General features: G+C 41.8%; 1 protein-coding gene across 1 annotated transcript; it reads right to left on the reverse strand.

The window, feature by feature from the left end:
* Positions 1 to 428: 428 nt before the first annotated feature.
* LOC115140075 (arginine/serine-rich coiled-coil protein 2-like) lies at positions 429 to 16261 on the reverse strand. Its single transcript, XM_029678137.2, has 10 exons — positions 16130 to 16261; positions 9941 to 10097; positions 9657 to 9697; positions 5814 to 5983; positions 5567 to 5683; positions 5278 to 5394; positions 1879 to 1958; positions 1510 to 1778; positions 1195 to 1284; positions 429 to 1103 (listed from the first exon to the last, which is right to left on the reverse strand). Exons 1-10 carry the CDS (start codon positions 16133 to 16135, stop codon positions 918 to 920), a joined length of 1233 nt encoding a protein of 410 aa, XP_029533997.1. The 5' UTR covers positions 16136 to 16261; the 3' UTR covers positions 429 to 917.
* Positions 16262 to 17738: the final 1477 nt, after the last annotated feature.

The raw sequence follows: 17738 nt of genomic DNA on the forward strand, positions 1-17738 counted from the left end.
CATGCTCTGTGTGGGTAGACCATTTTAGTTTGTCAGTGATGTGTACGCTGCGGAACTTGAAGCTTCCACCTCCTCCACTGTAGCCCCATCGATGTGGATAGGGTTGTGCTCCCTCAAGTCCACAATCATCTCCTTTGTTTTGTTGACATTTGAGTGAGAGGTTTTTTCCTGGTACCACTCCCAGAGCCCTCAGCCTACAGGGAGGCGTCTCATCATTGTTGGTAATCAAGCCTACTACTGTTGTGTCGTCTGCAAACTTGATGATTGAGTTGGAGGCGTGCTTGGCCATGCAGTCATCGGCACTTAGTCAATGCTGTATGCATCCTCTCAGCAAAAATCCATTCGGAAATACATGTTTGCTACACCCACAATTTTTTTTTGTAGCTGTGTATAAAGCATTCATAGCCAAAACAAACACCAAGGACCACTTCAACACAAAGGGACTTTTATTTCAAGGACATATGTAACACTATTGTTCACTCCTTCCATTAGTAGTATGATCCACTCTTACATTTCCATTCAGTAGAAAGGAAACAGAAAGATGATATAATGGCTACATTTTGAGATTATGATCTGAAGCCATTTGTAAAGACTCTTGGTAAATATATGTAAACAGAATTATTTCACTTGATCTACCATTAAAAATGTATACAATTTGAGTAAAAAACAATACGCAATCACATTTCTAACAGAAGTCTAAATCTAGCCAGCATCACTCAAACTACTGCATCATTCTGAAAAGATGTACAGATTTCTTAACACTCAGTATCTATTTACATGGGAATGTTCCAAGACGTGAGATTGTTTCTAAATAAATTACAGATCCAATGCAACAACATCCATGCAAGCTTGAGTGCTAGCTATGAGGAGAGACCTATGAGGAAGAAAGCAAGGGCAAGCCGGTGCATGGTTTGGCATTAGATCGCGTCCATGCCCCGTGAGAATGAAGAGCCGAAGCCTAGTCCCATGCCTCTCTGAGTGTGGGTCTGGGACCTGGCCATCTCGTACTGAAGGTCAAGGTTATGGAACATCTCCTCCTGCTGTTGCAGGGTCTTCAGGCCTTCATCGTTGAGTGGCTTTGAGGCCTCACCTTCCTCTTCCCCCTGACAGGACATAAACCAGTGTTAGAAATACAAGGCTCTGCAGCATGGTACACAATCAAATGAGAAAATAAAAGGACTTTGTTATACATACTTTGATGCCCATCAGTTTCCGAAATTTAACATTTTGGTCCTTATTTCCAAAGTTGAGCTTCTCCCACAACTCAGCTGTCTGGGACTTGTCCTTCAAAACCAAACAATTTCAATGCATTAGTAATTTGCAACAATCGAGCCACCATGAGCGGAGTTGCATGTTCTTTTCGTAGAGTTTTCATTAAGTCACTAGTTGTACATTCCGGACATAACAAAGCACACTAAAGATAAATCGGCCCCATCAGATAATAAACAGCGTAGACTTATTGCACTACATTCTGTATTGCGTACAAGGAATTCAAAAATAAAATCTTACCCCTTCCTTCTTTCCCTGCCAGAGCTTCTTCCTTTTCTTCTCCTGCTCTGCAAACTTCAGGGGGTTGACAGCCGAAGGATTGTAATAGCTGGGCACAGCAATGCCAGTCTCTGCTAAGGTTTTGGCTTGTAGGGCTGCCATCTGCGCTGCCATGGCGATCTGGGGCGTGACCTGTGTCCCAGAGGCCAGGAGAGCTGCCACGTTGAGGACAGGGTGGGTAGCAGCTGCAGCAGCAACTACTACTGTGTCAGACAGCAGGGGGGCTGGCACTAAAAACAATACACACACACAAAAAAAAGTGGTTAGAGATTAGTGATCGGTTTAACTCACTTTGAATTAGGTGCAATTGATAGCCGAGAAGTGTCTCACCTGCAGGTACCTCCTGATGCTGCTGTTTCTCCAACATATCCTTTTCTTTCTGCTCTTGCAGTTTCTTTGCCCTTTCCAACCTGGAGAGATAGAGAGAAGACAGTGAAGGGTGTTCATATTCGTCAGCTAGGCTTTTGGAGCAGAATGATAGATTGTCCACTATCAAATAGAGATACTCAAGAAACAAATCATGAACCCCACAGTTCCTCTAAGGGTATTTTCACATATAGTCCTCATTAAAAGAATCGATCTCAGTCCATACAAAAATGGTGTGGAAGACCTTGACTGACCTGCACAGAGCCCTGACCATAACCCCAGTGAACACCTTTGGGGTGAATTGGAACACCGACTGCGAGCCAGGCCTAATCGCCCAACATCAATGCCCGACTTCACTAATGCTCGTGGCTGAATGGAAGCAAGTCCCCGCAGCAATGTTCCAACATTGCTATGTTTAGAAAGGAACCAAGATCTTTTTCCAACATTCACACCATTCAAATCAGAATGTGTTGTCAGACAGCTAAATATACCCACTTACATTTTGGAAGCTAATAGACTGCATTTAGTTAAAATATGAGACAATTGTAATTAGAAGATACTATTAACCCTGTCTAGAGTCTAAGCTGGTGGAGGGGCAAATTGTTTTAAGACAGTCATACCAAGGAACATTTAGTTATTTGATTTTATATTTTAAGACCCTTTAAAAAAATTACAAATATTGGATAAAACATTGCATTTGGCATTACTGCTATTAGCCAATAGAAACACATTGAATAACAGATTCACTACATAGAACAGTCAAAAAAAAGAATATCAAAAGGAAGTTTTTTCTAAAGTGTCTGTCCTATATCTGAGATAAGATCAGGAAACCTTTAATTACATTTATTTTATAAAAAAAAAAAAAGTATTTATCCCCTTTAGGGACTAAACTATCTCCACATACAGTGCCTTCAGAAAGTATTCAGACCCCTTGACATTGTCCACATTCTGTTACGTTACAGCCTTACTCTAAAATAGTTTTATTTTTTACTATTCCTTAGCAATCTACATACAATACCGATAATGACAAACGTAAACAGGTTTTGACATTTTTGCAAATGTATAAGAGATACCTTATTCACATAAGTATTAAGATCCTTTGCTATGACACTCAAAATTGAGCTCAGGTGCATCCATCATCCTTGAGATGTTTCTACAACGTGATTGGAGTCCACTTGTGATAAATTCAATTGATTGGGCATGATTTGGAAAGACACACACCTGTCTATATAAGGTCCCACAGTTGACAGTGGATGTCAGAGCAAAAACCAAGCCATGAGGTCGAAGGAATTGTCTGTAGAGCTCCGAGACAGGATTATGTCAAGGTACAGATCTGGGGAAGGGTACCAAAAAATGTCTGCAGCATTGAAGGTCCCCAAGAACACAGTGGCCTCCATCATTCCTTAATGCAAGAAGTTTGGAACCACAAAGACTCTTCCTAGAGCTGGTCACCCGGCAAAACTGAGCAATCGGTGGAGAAGGGCCTTGGTCAGGGAGGTGACTAAGAACCCAATGGTTACTCTGACAGAGTTCCAGAGTTTCTCTGTGAAGATGGTTGTCCTTCTGGAAGGTTCTCCCATCTCTGCAGCACTCAACCAATCAGGCCTTTATGGTAGAGTGGCCAGAAGGAAGCCACTCCTTAGTAAAAGGCACATGATAGCCCGCTTGGAATTTGCCAAAAGGCACCTAAAGGACTTCCAGACCATGAGAACCCAGATTCTCTGGTCTGATGAAACCAAGATTGAACAAAGAGTCATATCTCACGTCTGGAGGAAACCTGGCACCATGTATATGGTGAAGCATGGTAGTGGCAGAATCATGCTGTGGGAATGTTTTTCACCGGCAGGGACTGGGATACTAGTCAGGAACGAGGTAAAGATGAACGGAGCAGAGTACAGAGAGATCCTTGACGAAAACCTGCCCCAGAGCTCTCAGGACCTCAGACTGGGGCGAAGGTTCACCTTCCAAAAGGACAACACAGGAGTGGCTTCAGGGATAAGTCTCTGAATGTCCTTGAATTGCCCAGCCAGAGCCCGGACTTAAAACTGATCGAAAATAACTGGAGAGACCCATCCAACCGGACAGAGCTTGAGAGGATCTGCAGAGAAGAATAGGAGAAAAATCGCCAAATACAGGTGTGCCAAGTTTGTAGTGTCATAACAAAAACGACTCAAGGCTGTAATTTCCTGCCAAAGGTGCCTGAGTAAAGGGTCTGAATATCTATGTAAACTGGTACCGGGGACCATCAGACGAGTCTTGTGAGTGTCCTAGAGCTAAAAAGAGAACACCATTGTGTTCTTGGCTGTCAGAGGGGTCATATTAGTGTGTAGCCCAAACAGTTTGGATGCTACAGACAGAAATTGGCAGAGGAGGCTGTACCGACTTCAGACAAGTCTTGTGAGGGTTGTGGACATCCTAGAGCAAAATTAATGCCATCGTGTTCGTGAGTCTCATCTTTCAATAGAGTGGCCATAACCGTTCGGACGCTACAGATGTTTTTGTGAGAAGACCGATTTCAGATGTCTTATGGTCTGACAAACACTGCTCTAGCTCTGCCACCTTTCACCACAGATGCAGAAGGGCGATATCGGCGGTTGATTGAGACAGACCATGCAAAAAAAACATCTCTAGCTTAAACAGACAGATTTTGATGGGGATTTCCTATTACGTTAATTGGATTTCCACGGGGCCGCGGAAGTTGTAGGCTAAGGGTTAACGTGCAAATATTATTGGTGAGAGAATAAATAGCAAGAGAATAACTACAGACTAAATAATTTTACCTAAAATCTTACTACTGCCCCTTTAAGAGCTAGAATAGATTTGTACCCTATGTTGCAATTCTCACCAAATATGTTGTCTTCTCAGACTATTAAAACCCCACAATCAATAAACAGCTCTCTTAGCCTATAGATCACATATTGCAAACAAATAAACTGAACTAAAAATTCTAGACATTTTGGAATTTCTGTGCATCCTTGACAATCGCTAATCAATATCCAAAAACAGGACACTTTCCTGCGAAGCTGCACATCACCAGCTTTCTTTTCTGGCACCAATGTGAGGGTTTATGGCAGGGGAAATGGTGTTAGAGTAGTCTAGTGTGGTGCCGGAATACTGACAAGCGAACCTATGGACCTTTGTGTTGACAATGGAACTGGAACACGGAATTCAAGCAAACCGAACTCAGACCAACTCTCGAGATGGTCTCTGTTCGGTTTGAATCGGGGAGGGAGGGCTCTTTTGAGAGGTATGAGTTCCTTTGGGGTGATCACACTGCACAAAATATTAAGCAAAACCACACTGAGTTGACAAAAATTGTCTGAAAGGGACCAAGTGTGAAAACACCCTAAGATGCTGCGGTACCTTCTGGCCAGGGCCTCTTGTGCGTCCATGGCAGTGTTTCTGCCCCGGAAAGCCTGGGGGCTCACAGACCTGCTACGACTCTTCTCTTTTCTGTGCACTTTCTCCTTCTTCCGCTCCCTAAAGAGACATTATAGCATTTCAAGATCCACAGAAAGATATGCATTCAGTCACACAACACAATTTAAGAGACACATGGTGACTGACGAAGAGTGGCAAATTTGAGGCACACAGGAGTGGTTACTAAAGACAAACACAGAAAATGGTAGGGAGAGAAGCAAGCGAAACGCACCTGCTTTTGCTCCTGCGGCGGTGTTTGGTCTTTGAGCCCGACCGGGACCTGGCCCTCTTCTTCTTCTCCCGCGGGGAACGCGATCTCAGTTTGTCCCGACTTCTGCTGCGATGACGCCTAAAACAGGACAAAAATGCAAGTTTTATTCTTATAAAAAGAATAACATGCAGCTCACTCTACCCAGTTTACTGTGACCAATCTCAATACATCAAGACATCATGTAGCATCTCACTGAGCCTAGACCCACCTGTCGCATGAGTGTGACCTGGAGTGGCTCCGTCCCTTCCTGTCTTTGCGCCGGTGTCGCTCCTCCCCGTTCTCTGCAGAAAGTCTCTCCCTGCCCCTCTCAGTCTGTTCCGGCTGATCATCCTGCTTGCTGTGAGATTTTGATGGCTTCTCAGAGTCCCTCCTTTGTGCCTGTTTTAAGAAGAAGGTGTCTCTTTCAGGAAAATAGTGCAACAAAGAGTTAGTACAACTGTTTGATACAGAAGATACCAAAGCATGTACTCATGCTCACTTCAGACATACATCCCCCTCTTATTTAGAAAGCCTGATCACCAGAAACCAAACATTTCTTTACAACATTGACCGACCATGACCGGATATGTCAGAAGGGTAAATAGCTTGACGGAGCTACACTGTCAGTCCACTTTTTAACTGCTTGTTTAAATGTTGTTGTTTTTTCACTTTGAGTGCAACTTTTTTATTCATATTATTTAACAAGGCAAGTCAGTTAAGAGCGGCAGCGTAGCCTAGTGGTTAGAGCGTTGGACTAGTAACCGAAAGGTTGCAAGTTCAAATCCCCGAGCTGACAAGGTACAAATCTGTCGTTCTGCCCCTGAACAAGGCAGTTAACCCATTGTTCCTGGGCCGTCATTGAAAATAAGAATCTGTTCTTAACTCCCTAGTTAAATAAAGGTTAAATGTCGGCCTACCCCAGCCTAATGACGCTGGGCCAATTGTGCGCCACCCTATGGGACTCCCAATCATGGCCGGTTGTAATACAGCCTGGAATCGAACCAAGGTCTGTAGTGACACCTAGCACTGAGATGCAATGCCTGACTGCTGGAGATAAATTTGATAATGAAATGCCCTCCAATGTACCAAGACACATACTCCAACTGCACGTAGGTCAAATCTACCACCTACTCAAGTGCACCAAGTACAGCCACTTCTACTTAGTTTTGTTTCAATCATATTATGGAAGGCACATAAATTAAATACCTTATATAGTACAAAACTCAATGTAGATTATCATGGATAATCACCTCTGAGACAGCTTTAATACATATGTTTTAGTTCAGCACTTTATTCCCTCCCCAATCTACAAGTGCATGCAGCCAGGAAGATTTCAATGGTGGGCTCAGAATGAATTTGGATTAATAAGGTTACAGCCAGCAGACTTGAGCTTGAATTGAACCCAGTAATAGGCAATTGAACCCAGGAAAAGGCTCATGTTAATTTCCTTTATTTGCAATTATTTTCTAGGAGGCAAGTATAAGTTTGAATGGCTGATAGTTACCTGTCCGAGTAGTAGGCATATAATTTTGCTATGTCAGCAGCGTCTTCAGTTCAGTGTCTCTTCGTGCTTTAGCACGCTGAGTATGATTTATTGTAGAAATGTTATCATGTGATCTACACACAGGATTTATTTAAAAAATAATCTCATATACAGTACCAGTCCAAAGTTTGGACACATCTACTCATTCAAGGGTTTTTCTTTATTTTTTACTATTGTCTACATTGTAGAATAATAGTGAAGACATCAAAACTATGAAATAACACATATGGAGTCATGGAATAACCAAAAGTGTTAAAACAATTCCAAATATATATTTGAGATTCTTCAAAGTAGCCATCCTTTTCCTTGATGACAGCTTTGCACACTCTTGGCAATGGAATGCATTTCAAGGTGTGCCTTGTTAAAAGTTCATTTGTGGAATTTCTTTCCTTCTTAATGCATTTGAGCCAATCAGTTGTGTTGTGACAAGGTGGGGTGTATCCAGAAGATAACCCTATTTGACAAAAGACCAAGTCCATATTATGGCAAGAACAGCTCAAATAAGCAAAGAGAAAAGACAGTCCATCATTATCTAAGACATGAAGGTCAGTCAATCTGAAAAATTTCAAGAACTTTTAAAGTTTATTCAAAAAACATAAAGCGCTTTGATGAAACTGGCTCATGAGGACCACCACAGGATTTTAATTTTAAAATGTAACCTTTACTTAACTAGGCAAGCCCGTTAAACTTCTTAGGGGTAGCCCCTTTCCCCCCCAATTTTTTGGCTAAAATGACATACCCAAATCTAACTGCTTGTAGCTCAGGCCCTGAAGCAAGGATATGCATATTATTGGTACCATTTGAAAGGAAAAACTTTGAAGTTTGTGGAAATGTGAATTGAATGTAGGAGAATAACACAATAGATCTGGTAGAAGAAAATGCAACCATCTTTGAAATGGTTGTAATTCCGATTGTGTCCACAAGATGACAGCAGTGTATGTGCAAAGTGTCCGATGGATAACTTGAAGTATGAGCGAACTACATGACATTTAGTGTGAGGAATACATACGAATGTGATCTGACTGGTTGAACCAACATTTAGGGTGAGATTTTCACAGATAGCTTTCTTTGAAAATTGAAAGATTGGAAATACAAAATCGACCGTGCATGCTAGAAGGCCCTTTAAGGATATGAAAGAGGATTTTATCTAACAAATTATCTCTGGGACCCATTGGATGATAAAATCAGAGCAAGATTTCAGAATGTAAGTACACATTCCACCTTTAGAGGTGTGTTTAGTTCGGAGCTCTCAGACAATAGCATGGCATTTTTTCGCAGTAATAGCTCCTGAAATTGGACAGCGCAGTTATATTAACAAGATTTTAAGCTTTTAGCCGATATAAAATATGTACCGACATTTGTTGTTTCGCTGCTTGATTTACAACTGTCCCGTTACAATGATGGCCTGCCGGGGAACAGTCGGGGAACAGTCGTTCTGCCTTGTTCAGGGGCAGAACGACAGATTTTTACCTTGTCAGCTCAGGGATTCGATTTAGACCCAACGCTCTAACCACTAGGCTACCTGCCACCCCAAAGGAAAAGAAGACCCAGAGTTACCTCTGCTGCAGAGGACAAGTTAGAGTTAACTGCACCTCAGAATTCAGCCCAAATAAATGCTTCAGAGTTCAAGTAACAAACACACCTCAACATCAACTGTTCAGAGACTGCGTGAATCAGGCCTTCATGATCAAATTGCTGCAAAGAAACCACTACTAAAGGACACCAATAATAAGAAGAGACTTGCTTGGGCCAGGAAACACAAACAACGGACATTAGACCGGTGGAAATCTGTCCTTTGGTCTGATGAGTCCAAATTTGAAATGTTTGGTTCCAACCGCCGTGAGAAGCAAAGTAGGTGAACGGATTATCTCTGCATGTGTGAAGGAGAGTGATGGGGTGCTGCATCAGATGACCTAGCCTCCACAATCACCCGACCTCTACCCAATTGAGATGGCTTGGGATGAGCTGGACCGCAGAGTGAAGGAAAAGCAGCCAACAAGTGCTCAGCATATTTGGGAACTCCTTCAAGACAATTGGAAAAGCATTCCAGGTGAAGCTGGTTGAGAAAATGCGAAGTGTGTGCGAAGCACGCAAAGGGTGGCTACTTTTAAGAATCTCAAATGTATTTAGATTTGTTTAACACTTTTTTGGTTACTACATGATTCCTTGTGAAATGTCATAGATTTGTCTTCACTATTATTCTACAATGTAGAAAATACTAAAAATAAAAAGCCTTGAATGAGTAGGTGTCCAAACTTTTGACTGGTACTGTATATATTCTTCACCATCTACTATGGCTACACTCAAGTGACCAAGGATACGTTAATGAGACATATCAAAATAAATGTTAAAAAAACATGTCAGTTTTTCCATTAAGTCTCTTAGCAAGCTTTGAGTCAGGTTTCATTGCCTACAGTGTTTGGTACTTACCATGGTCAACAAAAAACAAAAAAGACACTATTGACATTCAAGATGGTGACAGTACTGCAGCCTACTTTTAGTTCACTAAAATTAACTAAGATTAGTTACCTCTTTGCTCCTGCTCCGACTTCGTCTGTGCTTTTTGTCACCTGTAAAAGTAAAAACGATGAGAACAGTGGCGAAATTCTACTGCACTGTTAAATTAGGATTGACTCCGATGAGTCACCTGTAGTGCGTGACTATTTTGGACTGTTCTATCAACAAGGTACAGCTGCTTTAAGCTTATGTCAAATCCAAATAAAATGACCAGACCTACCAAGTGAACATAACAAAACTTTATTACCAAAACTACAAACATCATTCCGAGTTAAAATTTAGTGCATTTAACTCACTTGATTTGCGTTTTCGGTCCCTGGAGTGTGACCTTGATCGGGAAGGATGGTGTTTGGAGCTTCTGGGTGATTTGGATGATTCCATAGTGTGTTTTCTTCTGTCCGTGTAAAGAGAGCCCATCAAGGGTAGCAGGTTGGTCGAGTCGGCATCACTTGCCTAAATTAAAGTAAACACACTGATCAACCTTAGGGTTTATTTGTTCTTTAAGCAGCACTTCGGGAAGACAATGTTCCAGCACAAAACAGCATCCCAACCAGGACCAGTGGTGTAAAGTACACAAGTAAAAATACTTTCAAGTAGTGATGCACCGATGTGACATTTTTGGCCGATACCAATATCCTAGTACAGTTAAATAGTTAACACACACACACACACACAGCGGTCTAAGGCACTGCATCTCAGTGCAAGAGGTGTAACTACAGTCCCTGGTTCGAATCCAGGCTGTATCACATCTGGCCATGATTGGGAGTCCCATTGGGTGGCACACAATTGGCCCAGCGTCGTCCGGGTTTGGCCGGGGTAGTTCGTCATTGTAAATAAGAATTTGTTCTTAACTGACTTGCCTAGTTAAAGGTTACACATGCACACCACACTGACTAAAAAGTTATTTTGTTGGCATTTACGCATGTCCCCATTACCAGTAAAACTTCATCAAAACCTATTTCTTTCACTTGCTGTGCTGTTTCGTTGTTCATTTGATCAGTCGTTTCATTCTCAACCAGGATTTCTATGGAACGCCGATTGGGTCTTTGCGTGTCTAAACAGATACATGCCAAATAACACAACATAATCTGTTTCAGTAGCTATAGTTAGCTAGCTAACTATATAGCTAGGTGTCATCTTCTAAAATCACCCTACTTTATACGACAGTTCTTATTTGATTAATGGTGGTTGGACCCATCTATGTGAAGCTCTCCACAATAAGGATTAGGCACAATAGCGGAATTTGCGGCTAGCCTTCAAAATAAATGGCATAATTCTACTATTTGTATTCATTTGCATCACTGTCAATGACAATACTTTTATTTTGAAGGCTACCTGCAAATTCCACTATTGTGCCTAGCTTCACAACACATAACCCGGTCCGGTCGAGCCTCACTAGCCAGATGAAGCTAGCTGGCTGCTTATAACGTTAGCTTGGGCAACAGGATTAGGTAGCTGGCTAGCTATTTATTTTCATGAACTGAAGATCAATTTCAATAGGCGAACAACAATACTTAGAATCTTGCTAAGAATAATGAAAATGACTGCAGTTTCTATGGTCATTGTTTTCAGGCTGGTTGTATGGGTGATAGCTAGGTACCAAGCTAAAGCTAGCTACCCCAGAAGTTGCGGTCGAACAACTGATGTTTTATTACCAACGCGGTATTGTAAACACATCGTTCGTGGCCGGTGCTTGCTTGTTTGCTGACTTTTTTGTAAAGCTTTGACAGTGCTACTGTATCTTTTTATACACGCAAAGCCCAAACGGCGTACCCTAGTATGCATGTCGTGAAGCTAATAGCAGTGACGCTATTACTGTGTAACTCCGGTAGGCAACATCTGAAAAATAGCGCCCATGGCAGTGTGTACGTACTGGTTCTCGACCAGTTGGCGAAAGCCAACATCACCCACGACAGAGAACAGTTGACTGTCAAGGACAATGAATTCCATTATCTTTGCTTTAATGGACTTTGCCTTTGAGTTGTCTGGCTGAAATGCTCTTACTCTTCCAAATCACTGCTCGATCCACACAGCAAACATTGTGTGGGCTAGGTCAGGAATGCTGTGTTGCATCTGTAGCGCAAAAATGTACATGCCGTTATTACGTCATGTACATACGTTATTATAGGTATGCACGGTAGCTTGACATCGGTTTTTAACATTGGCCAATACCGGCGTTGCCATTTCTAGCTAATATCGTCCGATTCAGATATTTTCGCGGATATGTCATGCATCCCTACTTTAAAGTACTGCTTAAGTCGTTTTTTGGGGTAGCTGTACTTTACTATTTATATTTGGCAACTTTAACTAAACTACATTCCTAAAGAAAATTATTTACTTTTTACTCCATACATTTTCCCTGACACAAAAGTACTTGTTACATTTTGAATGCTTAGCAGGACAGAAAATGGTCTGAGTCACACACTTATGAAGAGAAAATCCCTGGTCATCCCTACTGCCTCTAATCTGCGGACTCACTTAACACAAATGCTTTGCTTGTAAATAATGTCTAAGTGTTGGAGTGTGACCCTGGCTTTAATTGTGCCGTCTTGTTTGCTTTATTACTTGTACTTTTGATACTTAAATATATTTGAGCAACTACATTTACTATTGATACTTAAGTATATTTAAAAATCAAATACTTTTAGTCAAGTGTTATTTTTACTGGGTGACCTTCACTTGAGTAATTTTCTATTAAGGCATCTTTACTTTTACTCAGGCTTGAGTACTTTTTCCACCACTGACCGGCACCACTACGTTCTAGGGAAGACAAACGATGACTCAACCGGCTGTATTATCCCACTGAGCTAAAGACATTAATTCAGAGGGCCAACGCTTGTTCAGGTCTCAGGCATGTTTACTCATCAGTCACATCAACTGGGCCCTTACACAGACTTTGATTTGCTTCAGATTGCCCAACATAAAATGCTGGTAGTAGCTATATCGCTAACGTGAGCTAATTGTCTCCAAAGTTACCAACCCTCCTCCTGGACAGCTACTGGGTATGCAGGCATTTGCAACTAAGTCAACCCAACCAACACCTATTAAAAGTACCTGATGGGCATCTGGTTAGATACAAATGGAGGCTGCAACTGGCAAATCAACATAATTGCTAACTCTAGCTAAGTTAATTAAGGGTGTTTTCACAAAATAATCGATCTCGGTCCTCTTTAAAGTGAACTCCGGGGGGGAGCGAAAGAACTTTGTTCTCTTTGTATTCACACTGCCCTTGAATTTGAATGAGGACTCAACTCTTTTGCCAGTTCACTTCACCTATTTTGTGGTCCGAGTCCTCTTTGCATTCACATTGCTATTAGAAAGGAACCAAGTTGTTTTTCCCAAAATTCACTCAATGTAGTGGGTTTTTACAAAGTGCAGGACAAGCCATTCCATCAGAATGTGTGGGAGGAGGAATAATGGCCACGGGCTGTTTTCCATGTTTCGGGCTAGGCCCCTTAGTTCCAGGGAAGAGAAATTAATGCTACAGCATACAATGACATTATAGACGATTCTGTGCTTCTATCTTTGTGGCAACAGTGGTGAAGGTCCTTTCTTGTTTAAGCATGACAATATCCCGTGCACAAATCGAGGTCCATAAAAAAATGGTGTGGAAGACCTTGACTGACCTGCACAAAGCCCTGACCATAACACCTTTGGGATGAATTGGACCGCCGACTGCGAGCCAGGCCTAATCGCCCAACATAAATGCCCGACCTCACTAATGCTCGTGGTTGAATGGAAGCAAATCCCTGCAGTAATATTCCAACATATAGCGGAAAGCCTTCCCAGAAGAGTGGAGGCTGTTTTAGAAGCAAAGGTGGGACCAACTCCATGTTGATGCCCATGATTTTGGAATGAGCTTTTCGACAAGCAGGTGTTCACATACTTTTGGTAATGTAGTGTACCTACTTACAGTTTGGAAGCTAATAGATTGCATTTAGTTAAATGGTGAGACATAATTGTAATCAAAAGATACTAATAATATTTCATTTTATTAGTAACAATAAATTGCAGAAGAATAACTGCAGATTAAATTATGATGTCATTTTAAATGTAACACCCAATGTTGGCTACTGCCCTTTCGACTGTCAATCACGGTATTCTTATGGGCAGACTCAATAGCCTTGGTTTTTCTAATGACTGCCTCGCCTGGTTCACCAACTACTTTGCAGACAGAGTTCAGTGTGTCAAATCGGAGGGCATGTTGTCCGGACCTCTGGCAGTCTCTATGGGGGTACCACAGGGTTTAATCCTCGGGCCGACTCTTCTCGCTGTATACATCAATGATGTCACTCTTGCCGCGGGCGATTCCCTGATCCACCTCTACGCAGACGACACCATTCTGTATACTTCTTCGACACTGTGCTAACTAACCTCCAAACGAGCTTCAATGCCAAACAACACTCCTTCCATGGCCTCCAACTGCTCTTAAAACACCAGTAAAAACAAATGCACGCTTTTCAACCGTTCACTGCCCGCACCCGCCCGCCCGACTAGCATCACCACCCTGGACGGTTCCGACCTAGAATATGTGGACAACTATAAATACCTAGGTGTCTGGTTAGACTATAAACTCTCCTCCCAGACTCATATTAAACATCTCCAAACCAAAATCAAATCTAGTCAGCTTTCTATTTCGCAACAAAGCCTCCTTCACTCACGCTGCCAAACATACCCTAGTAAAACTGACTATCCTACCAATCCTCGACTTTGGCGATGTCATCTACAAAATAGCTTCCAATACTCTACTCAGCAAACTGGATGCAGTCTATCACATTGCCATCCGTTTTGTTACCAAAGCCCCATATACCACCCACCACTGCGACCTGTATGCTCTAGTCGGCTGGCCCTCGCTACATATTTGTTGCCAGACCCACTGGCTCCAGGTCATCTATAAGTCTATGCTAGGTAAAGCTCCGCCTTATCTCAGTTCACGATAACAACACCACCCGTAGCACACGTTCCAGCAGGTATATCTCACTGATCATCCCCAAAGCCAAAACCTTATTTGGCCGCCTTTCCTTCCAGTTCTCTGCCGCCATTGAATAGAGCGAATTGCAAAAAAATATTAAAAAATAAAAATTTAAAAAAATAAAATTTTAAAATTTTAAAAAATTCGCTGAAGTTGGAGACTTTTATTTCCCTCACCAACTTTAAACATCAGTCATCTGAGCAGCTAACCGATCACTGCAGCTGTACTGAGTCCATCTGTAAATAGCCCACCCGATATACCTACTTCACCCCCATACTGTTTTAATGTACTTTTCTGCTCTTTTGCACACCAGTTTCTCTACTTGCACATCATCATCTGCTCATTTATCACTCCAGTGTTAATCTGATAAATTGTAATTATTCGCTCCTATGGCCTATTTATTGCCTACCTCCTCATGCCTTTTGCACACACTGTATATAGACTTTTTTCTACTGTCATTGACTTGTTTATTGTGTTATTGGCTTGTTTATTGTTTGCTCCATGTGTAACTGTGTTGTTGTCTGTCTCACACTGCTTTGCTTTATCTTGGCCATGTCGCAGTTGTAAATGAGATCTTGTTCTCAACTAACCTACCTGGTTAAATAAAGGTGAAATTAAAAAGAAAAAAAGTGCTAGAATAGATTTTGTACCCTGTTGTGATTCTTAAAATACGTTGTCTTCTATTCAAACCCCACAATCAAATAAACATTTTACGAAGCTCTCAGCCTTTAGATCACAAAAGTGCTAACAAATAATATGAACTAAAAACTTGACACATTTTGGAATTGCTATGCATCCTAAAATTGTTGGGGAATTGCTGACAATCCCTAAGAAATATCCAAAACAGCAAACGCTTTTTCCGCGACCCTGTACATCATAATTGTCTCTCTTTTTTAGTATCAATGTGAGGGGCTATGGCAGGAGAACGATGTTGCAGTAATCTAGTGTGTGGTGCGGGAATAATGACAAGCGAACCTAGGGCGTTGAGTGTTTCCATTGCCCTAAAAAAAGGGAACCGAACTCAGGATACCTCTCAAGATGGTTTCAGATTGGTTCGGGGAATCGAGGGGTCTGAGTTCATTTGGAGTGTTCTCACTGCACAAACAATTAAGAGAACCACACTGAGTTCACAAAAATTGGCTGAAAGGGACCGAGTGTAAAAACACCCACATTAACGTTTGCTACCGAATGACGTTGCTAGTTTGCAAAGGACTGCGCAACTCAAGGTACATAGTTAACTAGCGAACGTTATATTATATAGCTAGTTAGGTAACTAGTTAACACTAACATAATCCGATAAAGTAGAATTTCCATGTATTTCCAAAATCAACACGACAAAGCTACCAACTACTACAGCAACTAACCGTCAGCTACTGACGTTAACTCGCTAGGTTGTCGACATGGCTGCCACGGCAAAGACGCCATCTTGATTAAACAAAACATCTTTAAAATAGAAACAGCTAGCATAAATGATTATATAAACTCGATTGTAATGTATTTGGTGAACACTTACCGCCATGAGTCACTTGAAGAACCCCCGTAAAAAATAAATAAACGTGAGTTGTTCTTTCTGTGCTGTCGTTGAGCTTCGTTCGGTGTTCCAGCAAATTCCTCCCACTTCCAGGCCGTTCTGTTATAACAGAGAGCGGAAGTGGCGGAGTAAGAGGTTTTACTCCGAACACAATTTGTCCACGACAATAAACCACTGAAGTGAGGAATTTTTGTATGGTGGTCAATGAGTGTCGAATTTGGTTAACAAACAATAATTGCTAATTTTCTGGATTAATCTTATTTTATAGAATATAAATTTCGTAATGGTTAGTTTGTTACGAATGGACTGATATAAGTGGACGCACTTGGAAAAACGATTTTATATTTGGTGTTAATCAGGTCAACACCACCAAGGCCTGGGGCCCTGACAGTATTCCAAGGCCAATCTCAGCACATGGGCATATTCATGGTAATTTTCAACCTCTCTGTAATCTCCACATATTTTATGATGACCACAATCATTCCTGCTCTCCACATGGCCCTCACCCACCCAGATAAAAGGAATACTTATGTGAGAATGCTGTTCATCACCATTATCCCCTTAAGATCATCACCAAGCTTAAGACTCTGGGTCTGAACACCTCCCTCTGCAACTGGATACTGGACTTCCTGACGATCTGACTCCAGGTGGTGAGGGTAGGCAACATCACCTCCACCACGCTGACCCTTAACATAGGGTCCCCACCGGGGTGTGTTCTTAGTCCCCTCCTGTACTCTCTGTTCACCCACGACTGTGTGGCCACACATGACTCCACCACCATTATCAAGTTCGCTAACGACACGATGGTGTTAGGCTTGATCACCGGCGATGATGAGTCAGCCTACAGCGAGGAGGTCAGTGACCTAGCAGTGTGGTGCCAGGTTGGTCGTCAAAGACAGCAACTACCCAAGTCATAGACTATTTTCTCTGCTGCCACACAGCAAGAGGTACCGGTGCATCAAGTCTGAAACCAACAGGCTCTTGAACAGCTTCTATCCCCAAGTAATATGACTGATAAATAGCTAACAAAATAGATACACGGACTGTTTACCTTGTATCTTTATTGATCTTTTATTTCAATATTTGCACTGTCTCTATGCACTGTCACTCCAACACACACACAAACACCCACTCCATTGTTTGTTCACTCACACATAATATGCACATACAGTGCATTCGGAAAGTATTCAGACCCCTTGACCTTTTCCACATTTTGTTACATTACAGCCTTATTCTAAAATTGATTAAATAAAAACAATTCCTCATCAATCTACACACAACACCCAATATTGACAAAGCGAAAACAGGTTTTTAGAAATTGTACCAAATGTATAAAAACACAACAGAAATACCTTATTTACTTAAGTATTAAAACCCTTTGCTATTGTAACAGTTTAGCTTCCGTCCCTCTCCTCACCTCTACTTGGGCTCGAACCAGGGACCCGCTGCACACGAGTTCTGACCTCAAAGGAACTCAAGCCAACTGGCTAAAATTGGCTAGCTTGCTAGAGCGCAGAATAACTAATGATTTTTAGTACTCGCAACACCTTTTGAATATGACCGGCGTAAGTAAAGTCGGGGGGAAAATGTT

This window comes from Oncorhynchus nerka, linkage group LG13 (genome assembly GCF_034236695.1).
Source record: "Oncorhynchus nerka isolate Pitt River linkage group LG13, Oner_Uvic_2.0, whole genome shotgun sequence".
NCBI classification, from domain to species: Eukaryota; Metazoa; Chordata; class Actinopteri; order Salmoniformes; family Salmonidae; genus Oncorhynchus; species Oncorhynchus nerka.